At 36.5% G+C, this 18,784-nt stretch overlaps 1 protein-coding gene across 1 annotated transcript in view; it reads left to right on the top strand.

Annotated features, from left to right (window-relative positions):
• The window catches only part of MAN2A1 (mannosidase alpha class 2A member 1), a 232,810-nt gene that overhangs the window by 177,242 nt on the left and 36,784 nt on the right, over window positions 1-18,784 (top strand). Inside the window, exons 14-17 of the mRNA XM_007529199.3 lie at window positions 484-702; window positions 1,388-1,510; window positions 2,710-2,824; window positions 15,211-15,344. Coding sequence (XP_007529261.1) covers window positions 484-702; window positions 1,388-1,510; window positions 2,710-2,824; window positions 15,211-15,344 — 591 coding nt within the window. The remainder of the gene's footprint in view (window positions 1-483; window positions 703-1,387; window positions 1,511-2,709; window positions 2,825-15,210; window positions 15,345-18,784) is intronic.

The raw sequence follows: 18,784 nt of genomic DNA on the forward strand, positions 1-18,784 counted from the left end.
ACAGGGAGAAATGGAAGACAGAGAGAAGGGGAGAGAAAGACAGACACCTGCAGACCTGCTTCACAGCCTGTGAAGCGACTTCCCTGCAGGTGGGGAGTTGGGAGCTCGAACCGGGATCCTTGCGCAAAATGCGCTTAGCCCACTGTGCTACCACTATGCCCAACTCCCTAAGAATCATACTTATTAAGTAACATTATATTCACTTTAAAATAAACACGGCTTATCTCTGGCTTACAGTATTTGCTGGGAATTTTGTCTTTTTTTTTTCTTAAGAGAGAGAGAGGAATGAACACAACACCAGAGCTTCTTTCAATATGATGGGGGCCAAGGCTCAAATTTTTGTTGTGCACATAGCAATACAGCACACTATCCATGTGAGCTATTCATTGACCTCAGTCTATTATTTTTACTAGAATTATAGATGTTTTCTCTTTCAGTTGATTACATTTCTTTTTAACAAGTTTCTTTCTCTGTGTCTTAAAGATATCTTTTCTAGCACAACTGCCACCTTTGGGATTGAAGGTGTATAAGATTTTTGAATCAGCAAGTTCAAATCGACATTTAGCTGAATATGTTCTATATAATGGTGACATAAAAAATACAGGAGTTTTCAACATAAAGACTGGAAAAAGTGCTGAACAAGATATAACTCTAGAGAATACTTATGTTAAACTTCAGTTTGGCCAATCTGGGCTTATGGAGGTATGCTCTGAATTTCCTAGAAGACATCATTTTGTCGTAATATATACTTTGCTTATACAAAGGGGGAAAATCACATAAGGACTATTCCAAATATTCTGGGAGATTAGGCTGAAAAAGATCTATGCATCTTAATATGTTAGTCTCTGATTTTTTTTTATCATTTTTATTTTTTGTATCTTTTAGTAGTTTTAGAACAAGAGACCACTTGCCCACATAAGTGACCTTTGGGCTCCATAAACTTGTCTACAAGCTATGACTATTTTAGAAATGTTTATAGAAACTTTGAGGAAAATTGTAAGTGTGCGATTATTAAAACTAAGAATAAAACACAAAAGTACATATTTGGCATATCACTAAGTTTTTTATAGTGATTCACTTATATTGTATTTTCTGAAATTATTGCTCCATGCATATTTGAAATAAGAAATAAAATTACTCTTTACTATAGAAAATACATGGAGCACTGATAGGTCCTTTGTGTAGCTTCTATTCTGATTTTTTTTTATACCAGTGTGAAAGTGTTAAAAATAAAAGTAAATGCAAAAGTTTTGATTTTGTCTAAGAATTGTGAATGTTAGAGTCTATTAGTAGCATTTATAGTGTTTTGATCTACATATACATGGAACTAGGTACAATATGTTACTAACTTAATAGTGAGTTTTCATTTAAATTTTTCTATCCTTAGAAAATGGTAAATAAGGAAGATGGTAAACATCATGAAGTGAAAGTGCAATTTTCATGGTATGGAACCACAAATAAAAAAGACAAAAGTGGTGCCTACCTCTTCTTACCTGATGGGGAAGCCAAGGTAAGTGCTGACGAGCTGAACCAGGGACGAAATACTTACTGAGAGTTGGTGAGATAGCACAATAATTATACAAAGAGGCTTCAAAGTGCAATTTTCATGGTATGGAACCACAAATAAAAAAGACAAAAGTGGTGCCTACCTCTTCTTACCTGATGGGGAAGCCAAGGTAAGTGCTGACGAGCTGAACCAGGGACTAAATACTTACTGAGAGTTGGTGAGATAGCACAGTAATTATACAAAGAGGCTTCCCTGCCTGAGGCATCAAAGTGGTGCTGGGTTCAGTCCCCAGCACCACTGTAAATGAGAGCTGAGCAGTACACTAGTGTGTATCTGTCAATCCTCTATCTCTCTATCTATCTATATTCCTTTCTTCTTCTCCTCCTCCTCCTTGTCATCCTTCTTTTTCTACCTCTTTCTCTTTCTCTAGTTGCATCTCTCTCATGAAAATAAATAAAATATTTTAAATAAATTCATATTGAAAGATTTACTGTTGCAAAATTGAAATCTTTACATCTAGTGATAGAGAAAAAGACAAAGGAACATATTTCTATGTTTGTAAAGAGAAAATTAAGTTATATCATGTAAGAGGTTACTGAGTCTGAAGTAATGAATAATACTAAAGCAATAATAGCCATTGCTCTTTTTTTTCCCCTCCAAGCTTGTCAGTGTACTTTCAATTCCGTTAGATACATCTAGTATGAGTGAAGGCAGTATGCTTTATAATATAGTGGACCTGTGGACTCTGCTTTCAGTTTGTTTAGATGACTCCCTGTGGTCCTTCTGGCCATCTGCTCTGACCTCTGATCATTAGGTGGCAATAGATACAATAAATGTTTGCTAGCAAAATGTCACTGCTATAGGACATTTGCTGCTTGAATAAGCAACATACAGATAATCTGGAAGGATTTCACTTAGAAATAGTAGCTGGAAGTGTGTTTGTAGAGCATCTAAGCAGATCAAGTTTTGAATATTTTCTACTTTCAGAAATTTTTATAAAATGAAGAAATTCTACATTTCATTGTGTAGCTTATGTATACTGTGATAGCTTCTGAGGTTTGATTTTTCACTTAGAATTTCAACTATCGAATGAATGATATATACTTGTTATTTTTGGATACTATAATAAATATTTGAAGAATTAAAAGTCACAATGTTGTCTTTTTAAAATGTTGTGTGTGTGTGTGTTTTTTTTTCCTCAGCCGTATGTTTTCACAACACCTCCAGTGGTCACAGTGCAGCATGGAAGGTTCTTTTCAGATGTTACTTCCTTTTTTGAACATGTTACCCATAGAGTCCGACTATACCACATACAGGGTAAGAAAACAGAAATGCCATTATAAACATGTGTACACTGATTCCTGATTTTTTTTTTCTTGTGAGACTTTCAATTAATTGGGCGTTGGTTTTCAGAGATGATAGGATGTCTAGAATTGAGGCCATACTTGTGGTATTCTAGCTTATATTATTCAACCTTTGATAAGAATTGTAGCACACTTGACAGCCTGCATATAAATGTTCTCTTCTTCTGTATGCTCTGTCCTTTGGCAGTATTTGTCTTAGTTGTAGTCATTTGTGAAAACTGTTATTTCTGAGATCTAAAAAAAAAAGTGCACTGGTTTCACTGATTTTATAAACAAGTATTATGTCAAACATGGCTTTTGAGTGGCTCACTGACTATGTGGGAAACACCCCCCACACACACACATACGACCTGCTTAACATATGGAATGCATTACAGTCGCATCTATCACTAGAATTTAATTTTACCAAAAACTGTTCTATACTGGTTCTGTTTACAACTCTTTAGTGGGTAGACTATAAAATCAGGCAGATATTTACTGCTTTTATGACAGTAATGAAAAGTCTTTTTATTAGCTGAAGTGATAGTAACTTTTGATTACTTAGAAATTTCCCTAGGGAAAATGGCCCTGACCCTTTAGTAGGGTCTGGGTAGAGTTGTTGTTTCCAAGTGCTCTCAGAATTGTACATTTGTGTTGGTAGATTTTGATCTGTATTTTTTTTTTTAACCAGAGCACTGCTCAACTCTGGCTTACAGTGAGTGGGGGATTGAACCAGGACTTATGGAGCCTTAGACATGATAGTCTCTTTGCATAACCATTATGCTACCTACTCTTTCCCCTCCCCTTGGTTGTACTCCCCTCCCCCTCTTCATTGTACTTTTTTAAATAATGGGGTACTTTGGCAACCATGAATTTAGCCCTAGTAGCCAGACCATTTCAGTATGGTATTCGTTGCCACTTAAATTTTTCTTTGCTGTTATTTAAGCTAAGGAAAGCTGTTCTTTCCCTAAATCTTTACACAGGTAAGCAGTAGAGCATTTTACAAGAAAATGATAAAATGTAGAAACTATTTCCTTTATGCAGGGAGTTTCTTAAATATCTGAAGTTTAATTTTCTAATTTCATATCTGATGTTAGTTTTGTTTTGACTTTAATTTCAGATTTCATTAGTACTTGCTTTATGTTAGAATTTCAGCTATGGACAAACTTCTTCATGTAACTTCTAAATTTTCTGGATTCATAGTTGTGTTATACATAAAACATTACTGTTGATATCGCTTTGCTACCTTCTAGAGAGCTTGAGGTTCTGAAATTATTGAGTTTCCCAAAACTTGTTAAGCCAAAAATAATATTATAGTCATCTATTTGTACTCTGGTATAAGTCATCATTTAATATCACAGAACTCTAAATGTTGTGGTGACTAAAGATTTCATTTATAAGTAGAAAATAGCACTGTCATTGGCCTGGCAAGGTAGCTCAATTGGTTAGTATACCTGCTTTGTCAAGCAAATGCCCCAAGTTTAAGCCCGGTTCCCACCACACTGATGGAAGTTTTGGTACTGTGATATCTTTCCTTCTCTCTTTCTGTCTGAAAAAAGCAGACTCAGAAAAATGAGACATCCTAAAAAGAATAAAATGAAATAGTATCATTATTACATATCTACTTTTCATTACTGTTTTTCCGGTTCTGATAGATTTTTGAGGAAATATTGATTTATAGGATTTTAGTAAGCATGTAAGCAGGTAAGCATGGATGCATGTCTACATTTCCTCAAGATCAGTAGTCTTACAGTTCACCCTCTATCAAACCATCATCTTATTCCATCATAGGAACTTAGGTCTCCAACCTCCTCTTTATGGTCTTCTTTCTCTTCTGAGTTCCTGAATCTGCTGTCACAGACTACATAGTCCATTGAGGACTCACCTTGTATTATCTTATGCTTTTTTACATACCCTCTGTTAGATTCCTTATACCTACTCTTTAAAAATTTGCTTTATCCTAGTGGTTTATTTGTTTTTAATGGAGAAGTTCTTCCTTTAGTACAATATAGTGGGTACTTCAGTACAAACAGATATCATCAAGTTTAGCCTGCCATTGATTTTCATTAGTTATCTTTAGGCTGTGTTTTAGTAAATATTGAAGCAGCAAACAAACTTTTAAGTATATTTACTTTTGTTAATGTCTTTCTGTCACATCTTTGCAGTTTCTGAGATTTCTTAGGGTTGTCCAGAAAGTCTGAATTTCATATCCTAATCCCGCCTTCAGGGGGAAGCTTCACAAATAGTGAAGCAGTGCTTCTTCTTTCTGTTTCCCACTCTCTCTTTCCTCTCAATTTCCATCTGTCCTATCAAATATAAGAAAAATAAAATACGGTGTAAGGATCCCGGTTCAAGCCCTCAGCTACCCACCTGTAGAGGAGTCGCTTCACAAGAGGTGAAGCAGGTCTGTAGGTGTCTCTCTCTCCCCCTCTCTGTTTTCCCCTCCTATCTCCATTTCTCTCTGTCCTATCCAACAACGATGACATCAGTAACAACAACAATAAAACAACAAAGACAACAAAAGGGAATAAATAAATAAATATTTTTTTAAAAAGAAAATAAAGCAAAGATAAGAAAAAAGACATAGAAATAGTTATGAACAGAGTGGTTAGGTTATTAGCATCTCAAAAAATTAATAAAATAAATAGGCAGACCTGGGTTTAGCTGCCACAGTTGGTGGAATAAACTTGGCCTAAAGTACCCCACCCCAACCACAGTATTAAATTACTATAGCTTGACAGCAGAAAAGCTTCAGAATGTTATGGAAATGACAAGTAAATAAGTTCAGTATGATGTGAAGTTAGTAGAGTGCTTCTACTACAACTTCAGTTGTCCTTGCTTAGATTGAACCAGAAACCAGCATATTTAATTACTCAGAGTGGCACATCAACCTTTCTTTTTGCTTTTCTAACAGTAGAACATTTTCTTTGTTTCCCCATCATAAAAGTGGTGGGAGATGGAGATTTCAGTTCATCTAAAAGGCTTGTTTCCAGGAATCCTGGCAGTGGCACACCTGGTTGAATGCACAGATGATAGCTTGCAAGCACCAGGGTTAAGCCCCAGCTACCCACCTGCACAGGAGAAGTTTCACAAAAGGTGAAACAGTCCTGCAGATGTCTCTCCCTCTCTAGCCCTTCCTTCTCAGTTTCTCTCTGTCTCTATCCAATAAAAAGATAAGTAAATAAAATATGTATTCAAGAAAGTCTTGTTCCCAAATTTTATGTCCTTCCATGTTTGTATTTAAGCCCCTCTCAAGAAATGTCCCTTCCAGAAAATAATAAGCCCAATTGCAGACATGGGGACTTTTCTCTATAGTCTCTGAAACCCATTTCCATCTGTTCTTTTTTTCATGCACCATTGCTTGAGGGCTCAGGTTGTCTGAATCTTGACTCATTGAAGCTTTAATTAAGTCACTAATTGAGACTTGTAGCAGATTTGAAATCTTCAGGATATTGACTTTCCAGACACTCAAGCTACCGGAAAAGGGTGTGGCTGTGCAGCAACTAGGCCTCTGTACTAAGACACTCTTGAGAGCTTTTCTGTGTTTTAAACGTTGGTCTACTATAATCAGCCTTCTGAATGATCAGTAAACAAAAGACAGTCTCTGACTTTTCATCTTAGGTGCAAAGAAAACTTTAGAAAGTAGATTTCATGCTTTTGTAGGTTGGTTTTCTAAAAACTATTTCTTGAGTTTCATAGCTCACCTGCATAGTGCACCAGTTTTGACCATGTTCAAGACCAGCCCACACCATACTGAGAGAAAGTTCTATACTGTGGTGCCCCCCACACCCGTCCCTCTCTTTCTATTTGAAAAAGTCAACCAAAAGCAGTAAAGTTCCTGTGATGACAAGGTAAACAAACAAATAAATAAAACAAAATTGGGGGTGGGTGGTTAGTGTAGCATCTGGTTAGCGCACACACATTACCAAAGACAAGGATCTGGGTTCAAGCCCCAGATCCACACGGGGATGCTTCATGAGCAGTGAAGCAACTCTGTATTCTCTTTCCCTCTCTCTATTTCCCTCTCCCCTCTCAATTTCTCTGTCGTATCAAATAAAAATCAAAAGAAAAAAAAGAAACTTCAAAATAACAAAAAGATCTGTTTTCAAACTTAGCCTATTGAATTATTCTTGGATATATGCTAATATATATCTGTACTTGTACTTAGTTTTGTACATAGTTTAAACTTAATAGAAGCTCTGTGTAGTTATCTGGATATCTATTGATGTATTGAACCTATAACTAAAATCAAAATTTTGATCCAGAGAGATATGAGAGTTGGGCAGAGACTATAAAATTTCCTGACTATATATCATAACTGTATTATTATTTACTAAATCAGTTAATTATATCAGAGATTTCATTATCTCTCAGCCACATGGGAAAAGAAATAGAAACTGAGTTTTATGTATCATCTTTATTGTCTTTTTATGGTAAACCTTTCAAGTTTAGCATTCTTTTTTAAAAAGTTGAAGTAAAGCACACCTGACAAAATACTTCTAAATATTCTGATCTCTATTTTGATTAGTTGAAAGTTGACCCTTTCCCCAAAGTAGTTTTAGTCCAAGTTAATGTTCAAGAGAAAACAAAACCAAGAGCAAAAATCAGGACTAGGGAGCTAACAGTACTTTATGCAAAAGTCCCTTATGCCTTCAACTCAGATGTCCCAGGTTCAACCCCTGGCAACACCGTAAACCATAACTGAGGAATGATTCTTGAAATAAACAGAGGTAGGAAAACTGGGTTCAATCAAACCTTTGCTTTTGTACTTAGTTTGATATTTAACCTTAGTTTTTCTTTTTTGTATTCTCTCCAGAGCCTGGAAATAATAAGATGTGAAGTTTAAAGATTCTTTAACATCATTTAAGCTATTATAGAACACTGTGTTTCTTTTCACTATTCTTCAGATACTGCATTGAAAAGGTTCCTAGGAATATTAAATAAAAAGAAATCTTGTATCTGCTAGTTTTAAAGCTCCAAAAGATCAGAGTGGTTTCAGAGATTTCTAATGAAACATAATGATTTGCCTTATACCAGGTTAAGTAAGAAATCCAATTTTGTAGCAACCATAATTTAATGAAATACCCTCTTGAAGCTATTTTATGATTTCTAAGAGATTGTTTTGTTTATAGAAAATAGCTTTTTTTTCTGGAGGGAAAAGTGGGGATTAATTTTTTCTTATAGTGTAATCATCTTTCACTAAATTGAAGACTTTGTTGCCAAATAGTCTACGTTAGCTTTTTTGTTAATCTTTTATTAAAAAAAAAAAGATGTAATATCATGCAAGGATAAACACCTGTATTATATTTCATATTGCACCAGCATAAAAAAATTACACTTTACAGTGGCATAATGATCAGTAAATGACATTTGCTAGCTATGAATTCATTTGTCTTCAGAGCTGTAATTATTGGACTTTTGTGCCCCACTTTACTGACATCAACAGCTGCTTATAAATGTTAAGTTGCTATGGGTTATGAATGTGTCAAGGGCATTTTTACTGGCCCAAAGATCAGGTTCCTAATTTGTTATAATACATAACTTCAGGTTTCCCATCCCCAGTGCCCTAGGACTATGTTCTCCTAAGCAGGTTTTTAATTTTTTTAATGAGAAAATGTGTGTGTGTGTGTAAACCATGTTTCAACCATTGGGAGAAGTATCTTAAATGCAATACTTTTACCTGTTTTCCAACAACATTATAGAATACTATATGTTATGGATCTTGCTTTTAAAAATGCAAGTAAAATGTAATGAACTACCCACCAACAATATTCTTGTGGACATATTTGGCAATTTTAAAAGAGTCTATTTAGTTTTCCTTTGTTTCAAATATATACCTTAAGCTCATTCCTAACATGGTCATTTACTTTTAGAGTCAAGGGATCATCTAGCTAAAACTATAATGGGATTATATTGAAAATTAGGAAGCTGAATCCTTAGTTTCACCTCTGCGCAATTCAGAGTGACCTTGAATTTGTCCTTAAGTTTCATAAACTTTAGAAAGACTGGTGGTCAACTAGACATACCCATAAACAACTCTTCAACTTACCTTTCTGATACTTTGCTCCTAAGTTTGTCTCTTTTTTAAAAGTATTTTTATTTATTTATTTTTGATGCAGAGAGAGAAAGACACAGAAACACCAGAGCACTGCTCAGCTCTGGCTTATGGTGGTGTGAGGGATTGAACCTGGAACTTCAGAGCCTCAGGCTTGATAATCTCTTTGCATAACCATTATACTATCTACTCCCCCCCCCCCAAATTTGTCTTTTAAGGATACTTGAATCTGGGGCTTCAAGCAAGGCCTCAGAGCTTCACTGAAGTTGTTTTCATTTCCATAAAAACATTCATGAGTGTATTAAAAAGTTTTTCAACTTTTCTCTCTCTTTTCTTTGCTATGACTATATTCCATATTTAGTCTGATTTAAGAGTAAAAGGCATCAAGCGAGTTATGGCTAGGCAGACATAGGTAATTAAAACATTTTTGGAATATCATAATATGCAGTTGACTGCTAAGAAATGTTTTCCCTGTTAATTGGAACTTTAAAAAATTGAAATAAGTAGCTATGTGTTAAATCTGATTATTCCCTACAGGCATGAAACAGTTATTTTAAGGAACTATAAGCACATTCTGCTTACACAAATTGGGAGCTCAGAGGTTATGGGGACTGTAGAGACCACCTGCTGTATTAAAAGCATAGCTTCTTTACAGAAAAGTATCTTTCCTCTACAAATGTGTGTTGCATTAAGCTCAGGTGACGAGCAGAGTGATGGAGAACAGAGGTGAAACATGATGGTTACAAGTTCAAACTCAGAAGTCAACTAAGTTCATTTTGCACACATGTCACAGCTGCCTTGTTGTCTGTCTATTGACATTTTCTCCAATAAAATGAAATTTAAAAAAATGTTAAAGTGCGAGCATTTTACATAGTACAGAAATTGAGGAAAATGATATTGAAAAGACTGTGTTGGCAAAACAAAGTTAAGGATAAAGATTGAAATGAATATTTACATAAGTTAAATTATTTTTTTAATTAGGGAAAAAAAATCAAAAAGGATGAACTGTATTGTTCCATACTGTTTTTGGTTCCCACTCCCTCCACCCCCCAATGCAAAGCAACCTGAAGAATACATGATATACACATTTTCTGCCTAAAGGTGCCTTGTTTGGAAAAACATGCACTAGATAAATAACCTGCTTACTGATCAACTTACTCTGAGCTAAACAGTAGTCTCAAAATAGGTTAGGGACCAATGAAATACAAACTAACCTTTGTGATGGTCTCCCTTTATTACTTTCCTTACTCAAGGAAAGAAACCCATACCTGGATCATGAAGAAAGAAGCAGATTTGTTTGTGATCTGTTTTATTTCCTCCCAGTCAGGGGCTCTAGTTAAGCCTTATCTTTTTTGGATTTTTAAAATTTTGCATATATATTATGTTCCCTCTAAAACAGCTTCTTAGTTTTGTTGTGAACCTTGCAGTTATTAGATCTGTTTTTAATCATATCAAACTTAATTTGCATAACCTCAAAATCAGATCCTACTATATTGGCCTAACCTTAAAATGCTATGCTTCCTATTGTGCAATTAGGTATCTATCATTGTACTATTAAAAATTGTAGCAGTGTAGACTATTGACTAGCTCATAAGCTGATCAATAAATAGTCATAGCATAAGATATAATACATCATCCTTATCTCAAATTTGAGGCTGGGAATAAAATTTGGAAAACTTGTATTCACTTTTGGGCAAATAATCAGTGTGAACACTTACAAACCGGGTAATTAACAAGTACCTCAGAGGATAAAATAGATCTTATAAGGGATGATAAGATGAATAAGTCAACATAGAGAAAAAGATCCTCCAGTTAGGAGAATTGTTACTGTTTTTACTTCTGGTTTTTCAGGTATGACTACCATTTTTAAGAAGCATATTCAGTATATTCACAACAGTACTTGCTTTTTGCAAACTTCTCCATATTCGACTACTAAATTTATCATTGAGTACTATGTGCTAAATTTATTTACTATGTACTAAATTTACTATGTACTAAATTTATCATTGAGTACTATGTGCTAGTAATCAGAAATGTCAGCTTCCAGTCAAATACACAAAAGCAGTGTCATGCAAGTAAATACATAACAGGAAAGCTATTTTTTGTTATTTGATACAAATTAAAAATGCTCTCCAAATTAGAAGGGAAATGTCCAAAATTAGAAGCACTGATTTTTGTTCATGGCAGACATTAATTTCCCCTTCTTTCTTGAAGTGATGACTCTATCACTCTCTCTGTTTAGACTCACATTCAAGGGAGAAGGACAAGGAAAAGATAGGTGTTTCTGCCTTCATTATTCACTTTCCTTTTTTTATTTTTTTATATTTATTTATTCCCTTTTGTTGCCCTTGTTGTTGTATTGTTGTAGTTATTGTTGTTGTTACAAATGTCGTTGATGGATAGGACAGAGAGAAATGGAGAGAGGAGGTAAAGACACAGGGGGAGAGAAAGACACCTGCAGACCTGCTTCACCGCCTGTGAAGCGATGCCCCTGCAGGTGGGGAGCAGGGGCTCGAACCAGGACCCTTGTGCGGGTCCTTGCGCTTTGTACCACATGCGCTTAACCCACTGTGCTACTGCCCGATTCCCTATTCATTTTCCTTTTTATAAACATGTAGACTATTGTCCTATTTTTTCAGTGGCACCACACACAGTGAATATGCTGTGCTGTGTGAAATGTGCTGGAAAAACAAGGGGAGGCATCGTGCATGGTTGGTATGCATATCATTAATACCTTTTACTTTGACTTATTATAAAGTGACTATAATATTTTAAAAGAAATTTGGCCTTTTTCTTTTTTTAAGAATTCTTATGTTCTGATAAATCTTGTCTCTTGATTTTATTGCACTTCGTAGTTCCTGCACCAAATCAGTGCCTTGCCACTTTTGTTTTTTAACTTTATTGGGGGGGTTAATGGTCTACAGTGTAGTTGTTGACACATGGGCACAACTTCTCATCTCCCTGTTAAGTATTCAGTCTCTCATATTCAGTATTCTCCAGCTTAGCAAAATCACCTCACATCTCCCTGTATCTGCAAAATGCTCTCAGTCCCAATTTAGATCCTTTTCTACCATCATGTCCTAGGACACTCCCCTACTGCTCACTGCCCTCTGCCTTCCCATCCTTCCTGAGAGTCCTTTTTTCTATCATCATCATATAGCAGTAACTATATAATACTTAAATTATTTTTATCTCATTAGTGATTCAATAGTGATTTACAAAATTGTCAGAAATTGGTTTTACAGTTTCTCGGACTTTAGTCATGCAAATTGATGCTCCAACAGACAGAGCTACCTCCTTGGCCCTATTATAACTTTTTATCTGCATCCTGGTTTTCTTCTTATTTTTCATCCTCTCTGTTAAGAAGAAAAACAATCTCCATTCTCTCTTTTTGTTGTGGCATATGAGGTGTTAGCAGCAGGAGGCTTTGTTGAAAATCTCTTTGTTAAAACACTTTACCCAGTAGCTTATTTTTGTTAAGTAGGAGCTATTTCCTTTTCCAAGAAAGCAAAGAAAATCAAAGGCCATAGAAAATCTTGGAAAACCCTGACTGTCCTTGTCTAGATACAACTATTGTAGGAATAGTATCTTGACCAGTGGAATCCCAGCTTCCCAAGGATTTTTCCCCTGATCTCATGAGCTTCTCTAAGAATGGAACAGTTTACTGAATTTGTGTCATAGAATAAGAAAAGTTGGCAATGCTCTATCTCCCTCACACATGTATTTTCTTTTAAAGAGAGAGAGAGAGAGAGAGAGAGAGAGAGAGAGAGAAGAAGAAGAAGAAGAAGGAGAAGGAGAAGGAAGAAAGAAGAAAGAAGAAGGAAGAAGAGGAAATCCCTTTGGAGACTCAGAAATACCTCCATTTAGCCCTTATGGAGTTTATATAGTTTGTTCATAGTAAGTACATTAAGTCTGATCTTATTTTAACAGTTTGCCATGGCACAGAATTTAAATTAATATCTTGCTGATTGTGAATGGACATGGAAATTTTAAAGAGGCTTTAAGCATTTGTTGCCACAACAGAATCTCAGCATAATTCTGAGCTTGAGAAAGATTTTCTCAATGGAAATAATTATTGCTAGAGGTAATGTGAGATTATTAATTTTTCTTTATGCATGTCTTTAGTTTTTTGAAAATCTTTCCCAGAAATACATGACTTGAAATTAATGATACTCTACTTTGTGATGACATTATGTCATTTCATATTTTCAGTTGACTCCTTAGTGAATGTCTACACCAGAGAAAAAATAAAAACCAGTGGGGAGTGGAGGGGGCGGGAACATGCACATACTTCTAGTGGATTAGAATTTACTTGTTTTCTGATCTTTTCCCTAGCTCTGCTTGGTACTGTCACACTTAGTGCTGATTTTTGTGTTTGAGGTATTTTTGGTTCATGCATAGTCACTTGTCTTTAAAAATTCCTTATGCATTCCACTTGGGTTTAGTAAATTATTCTGGTTAATATAAACATATCAAAAAAAGAATTTGCATTTAAAGTAATATATTTCCTAGTAAGAAAATACTGTTAATACTATTATGTCGTGTGTGTGTGTGTGTGTGTGTAGTAAGAAACAAAGTTAGCCATGTTGGAGGTTGTTTTGACTGGTAAACTAGTGCCTTGGCCAGCTGTATTTACATTTTTCTATAAATCTCACAGGCCAAATTTCATTTCTATTTTTATTGCTTGTTATCTTCTGTAAGCTCTGGCGATCCTTCTTGACTCTTAGAAGACATCTCCTTCTACTCCCTACTTCCCTACCCTAGTCTACTCCCAGCTTTCCCACCATAATTTTCTTTCCACAGCCCTCTTTGTCAAAAAAATGTAGAAGTTCTGGTGATCAACAGAGTGGCAGATTGTGTATGGGAAGTAAGGATAGGTGTATAATGATTAACCCCTCTTGGAACTCTTTTATACACTATCTGTATTGAGTGTTGATTTTTTTTTTAATGGACTGCATCTCTGCAACAGATCTAAGGCATCACCAAAGACCTAACGAAATAGATGTAGAAGTGGGGGCCAGTGGTAGCACAGCAGGTTAAACACACATGACGCAAAGTTCAAGGACCGGCATAAGGATCCCAGTTCGAGTCCCCGGCTACCCACCTGCAGGGGGATTGCTTCACAAGTGGTGAAGCAGGTCTGCAGGTGTTTATCTTTCTCTCCCCATCTCTGTCTTCCCTTCCTTTCCTGATTTCTCTCTGTCCTACCCAACAACAATGACAGCAATAATGATTATAATAATAATAAGGCCAACAAAAGGGGGAAAAAAATAGCCTCCAGGAGCAGTGGATTTGTAGTGCAGGCACTAAGCCCCAGCTATAACCCTGGAGGTAAAGAAAAAAAAAAAGTAGATGGAGAGTAACAGACATTTGCAAGTATTTTGCCCTTATCTAAAACCAAGGAAGTGTTTAATGCATCTGGGTCTTTTTCCAAGTTACTTTTTTTTTTTTTCTATATAGCAAAGGACCAAATGAAACACTTTTTAACAAGGAGTCTTATGAGGTAGTAAACTTGATTAAAATTAATTTAAGTCTGGGGAATCTTTCCAGATTATGCACCAGAAAATATTATTATTATTAATTTCAGCCATAAGTAATTTCACTGGATCTCTTTTCCTAGATTTAGATTATGAGTGATAATCCTCTAGTTCTTGAAGCAATAGAATGTAAATTTTTTGTGTATATGGTATCCAGTATCATCACACTGGGACACTTTTTGTTCAAATATATATATATAGAATGGGAAACTTAGCATAACACTGGAGCTGCCTTAGGTACCTCCCATAGGGTGCTAGTGTTCGCATCTAAGCCATGGACACTGTAAGGCAATCGAACTATCTGATGAGCTATCTCTTTGGCTTTTAGAATAGAAATTTTTTTTACTACTCAACATTTCTTTTGTAAGGAGAGAATCATGAAGTTGGCTAGAGTGGCTGACCAATAGGGAATGGCAGTGCAAAGAGAGGTGTACTTGTCCAGAATGGGACTGATGCTTTCTCATTCACTGTCATCTTTCTCCTCTAAGGACTCATTGAAAAAGCATCTGCATGTTCTGTTTCATGTACGTTTATTTCCTCCCAACCTCTTCATCCTTCCATTGAGTTATACGTACCCCCGAGTAAATGGTTTTCTACTATCTGATCATTTCTTCAAAGGTGAATTGCAACACCATCTAGTCAATAAGAGATGGTACACACAGGAAGTAGAGCATAGGAAATTTATTTCTAACTTTGGAAGGAGTTCTATATAATATGTTTAAGAAAATTGAGGCTATTAATTTCTGTGTGTTATTCTTTTATATTTAGGAATAGACGGACAGTCTGTGGAAATTTCCAACATTGTGGACATCCGAAAAGAATATAACCGTGAAATTGCAATGAAAATTTCTTCTAGCATAAGCAGTCAAAATAGATTTTATACTGACCTAAATGGATACCAGGTACTTTTTCCTTTAAAACGACTTAAGTACTGGTTATATTAATGTGTAACTTTTATATAGGTTAATGGGGCAATCAATTTTGTGTCCTTTGAAAAGGGTGTTTAATATTTGCAAATTATTTCTAAAATAAAACTAAATTTTTTAAATTTATTTTTTATTTAAGAAAGGATAAATTAACAAAACCATAGGGAAGGAGGGGTACAACTCCACACAATTCCCACCACCCAATCTCCATACCCCATCTCCTCCCCTGATAGCTTTCCCACTCTCTATCCCTCTGGGAGTATGGACCCAGGCCAGGGTCATTGTGGGTTGCAGAAGGTGGAAGATCTGGCTTCTGTAATTGCTTCCCCGCTGAACATGGATGTTGACTGGTCACTCCATACTCCCAGTCTGCCTCTCTCTTTCCCTAGCAGGGTGGGTCTCTGGGGAAGCAGAGCTCCAGGACACATTGGTGGGGTCTTCAGTCCAGGGAAGCCTGGCTGGCATCCTGATGGCATCTGGAACCTGGTGACTGAAAAGAGAGTTAACATACAAAGCCAAACAAATTGTTGAGCAATCATGGACCCAAAGCTTGGAATAGTGGAGAGGAAGTGTTAGGGGGGTGCTCACTGCAAACTCTAGTGTACTACTGCTTTCAGGTATATATTTTGCACTTGTTTATGGATACGTGTGAACATATGTTCTCTCTCACAGAAACTGGTGCATATCTAGGTTTTGGGACTTTGTTAGAAAGTGATCCACCTGGGATGGAATTAGAGAATGCTATGAAAGGAAAGGTCTCACCCGAGTAATGAAGCTGAAGGGTTTTCATTCCACACCTGAAATCTCTGGACACAGTCTGAGCTGAAGCATGTTGAGGTGGCAATCGTTGCGTTGATTAGGTTATGATCAGCTGATGCAATATTATTTGATATGGATTGGGAGAGGCATGTGGGAAAGTGGGCCCTATCCTAAGGTTCCAGGACCGGGAGAAATATAGGCTCTATAGTGGAGATGTGAGGTTCCTGCTGTCTTAGGGTTCAAAAAGCCAATCGATAGTTAATGTTATTATCACATTATTTGGTAATTGGGTTAACTTTGAAAAGTCCTTTTGTTAGGGTTTGCTGTATAGTACCCAGTATCTTGTAAATAGCTGTGCCACTGGTTGCCTCTGATCTACTTGGTCTAGGCTTTTGAGAGAGTCCGCATATCAAATACACAGCCTATATATTAAGAAGACTCAGTCTGTGAATAAAACTAAATTTTAACAGACAGTTGAAGTTTCTGTGTTCAACCAAGTTTCCAAAGTTAAAAAGAAATATTTGAGAGACCACTTTGTAAAATGTCTATTAGTAAGGTTTTGCATTTTTCAAAGGAAGATTTTGTGACTGTTTTGCAGATTAAATAGGAACCTAGTGAAAGAAATCATCCTGTACCCCTCTCTATTCTTCAGGGGCTGGATAAATAATCTAACAAGCATAACTCAAAATGATAAGATAAAAATTAAAGGGCTGTTTACCAGTAACTTGTATACCTCTTGTACATAAGAACAGAGCAACCCAGAAATTCAAGTGCTAAACCCAGGGTGGGGAAATCCTTTGTTAGTTTGCTTCTTATATATGCAAAGAACTTTGGAAAGAGTAAAGGGAGAGGGTCAGTTAGGAAGGTTATAAAACAAAACTAATCGAATAGAAAGACCCACAAGGACTTGTACAAAATAGAAAGTTTAATAGACAAAGCATGGAACAAGGTTATTAGCAAAAGAAAAGATTATTGCTAGTAAAGCCAGGGTAGGCCTGAGAGTTTTATGCAAATTGCCTTTGTGGTATTGATCTGAGAAACTCCAGGTTGGCTGGTTTAAGATTTCACCTCCCAAGATCTTCACATGCCATACATCAGACAAGAAACTAATCACCAAAATATGTAAAGAGCTCAGCAAACTTAGCACCAAAAAAGCAAATGACCCCATCCAAAAATGGGCAGGGGATATAAACAAAACATTCACCTCAGAGGAGATCCAAAAGGCTAACAAACATATGAAAAACTGCTCTAGGTCACTGATTGTCAGAGAAATGCAAATTAAGACAACATTGAGATACCACCTCACCCCTGTGAGAATGGCATACATCAAAAAGGACAGCAGCAACAAATGCTGGAGAGGATGTGGGGACAGAGGAACCCTTTTACATTGCTGGTGGGAATGTAAATTGGTCCAGCCTCTGTGGAGAGCAGTCTGGAAAACTCACAAGGCTAGACATGGACCTTCCATATGATCCAGTAATTCCTCTCCTGGGCTTATACGCCAAGGACTCCATAACACCCAACCAAAAAGAGGTGTGTACACCTATGTTCATAGCAGCACAATTCATAATAGCTAAAACCTGGAAGCAACCCAGGTGCCCAACAACAGATGAGTGGCTGAGAAAGCTGTGGTATATATACACAATGGAATACTATGCAGCTGTCAAGAACAATGAACCCACCTTCTCTGACCCATCTTGGACAGAGCTAGAAGGAATTATGTTAAGTGAGCTAAGTCAGAAAGATTAAGATGAGTATGGGATGATCCCACTCATCAACAGAAGTTGACTAAGAAGATCTGAAAGGGAAACTAAAAGCAGGACCTGATCAAATTGTAAGTAGGGCACCAAAGTAAAAACCCTGTGGTGAGGGGTAGACATGCAGTTTCCTGGGGCCAGTGGGGGGTGGGAGTGGGTGGGAGGGATGGGTCACAGTCTTTTGGTGGTGAGAATGGTGTTTATGTACATTCCTAGTAAAATGTAGTCATATAAATCACTAGATAATTAATATGAGAGAGGGAAAATTAATTGTATATCTCGAAGTTTTTTAAAACACAGACTGAGTCTTTTTAATATATAGGCTGTGTATTTGATATGTGGACTCTCTCAAAAGCCTAGACCAAATAGATCAGAAGCAACCAATAGCACAGCTATATACAAGACACTTGGTACTGTACAGCAAACCCTAACAAAAGGACTTTTCAAAGTTAACCCAATTAACAAATAATGTGATTTTGAACCCTAAGACAGCAGGAACCTCACATCTCCAGTATAGAGCCTCTACTTCCCCCAGTCCTGGAACCCTTGGATAGGGCCCACTTTCTCGTATGCTTCTCCCAATCCATATCAAATAATATTGCATCTGCCGATCGCAACCTAATCAACACAACGATTGCCACCTCAACATGCTTCACTTCAGACTGTGTCGAGAGACTTCACGTGTGGAATGAAAACCCTTCAGCTTCATTACTTGGGTGAGACCTTTCCTTTTATAGTACACTCTAATTCCATCCCAGGTTCACTTTCTAACAAAGTCCCAAAACCTAGATATACACCAGTTTCTGTGAGAGAGAGCATATGTATCCATAAACAAGTGCAAAATATGTACTGAAAGCAGAAGTACACTAGAGTTTGCAGTGAGTACCCCCCTAACACTTC

Source organism: Erinaceus europaeus, chromosome 11 (assembly GCF_950295315.1).
Source record: "Erinaceus europaeus chromosome 11, mEriEur2.1, whole genome shotgun sequence".
Taxonomy (NCBI): Eukaryota; Metazoa; Chordata; class Mammalia; order Eulipotyphla; family Erinaceidae; genus Erinaceus; species Erinaceus europaeus.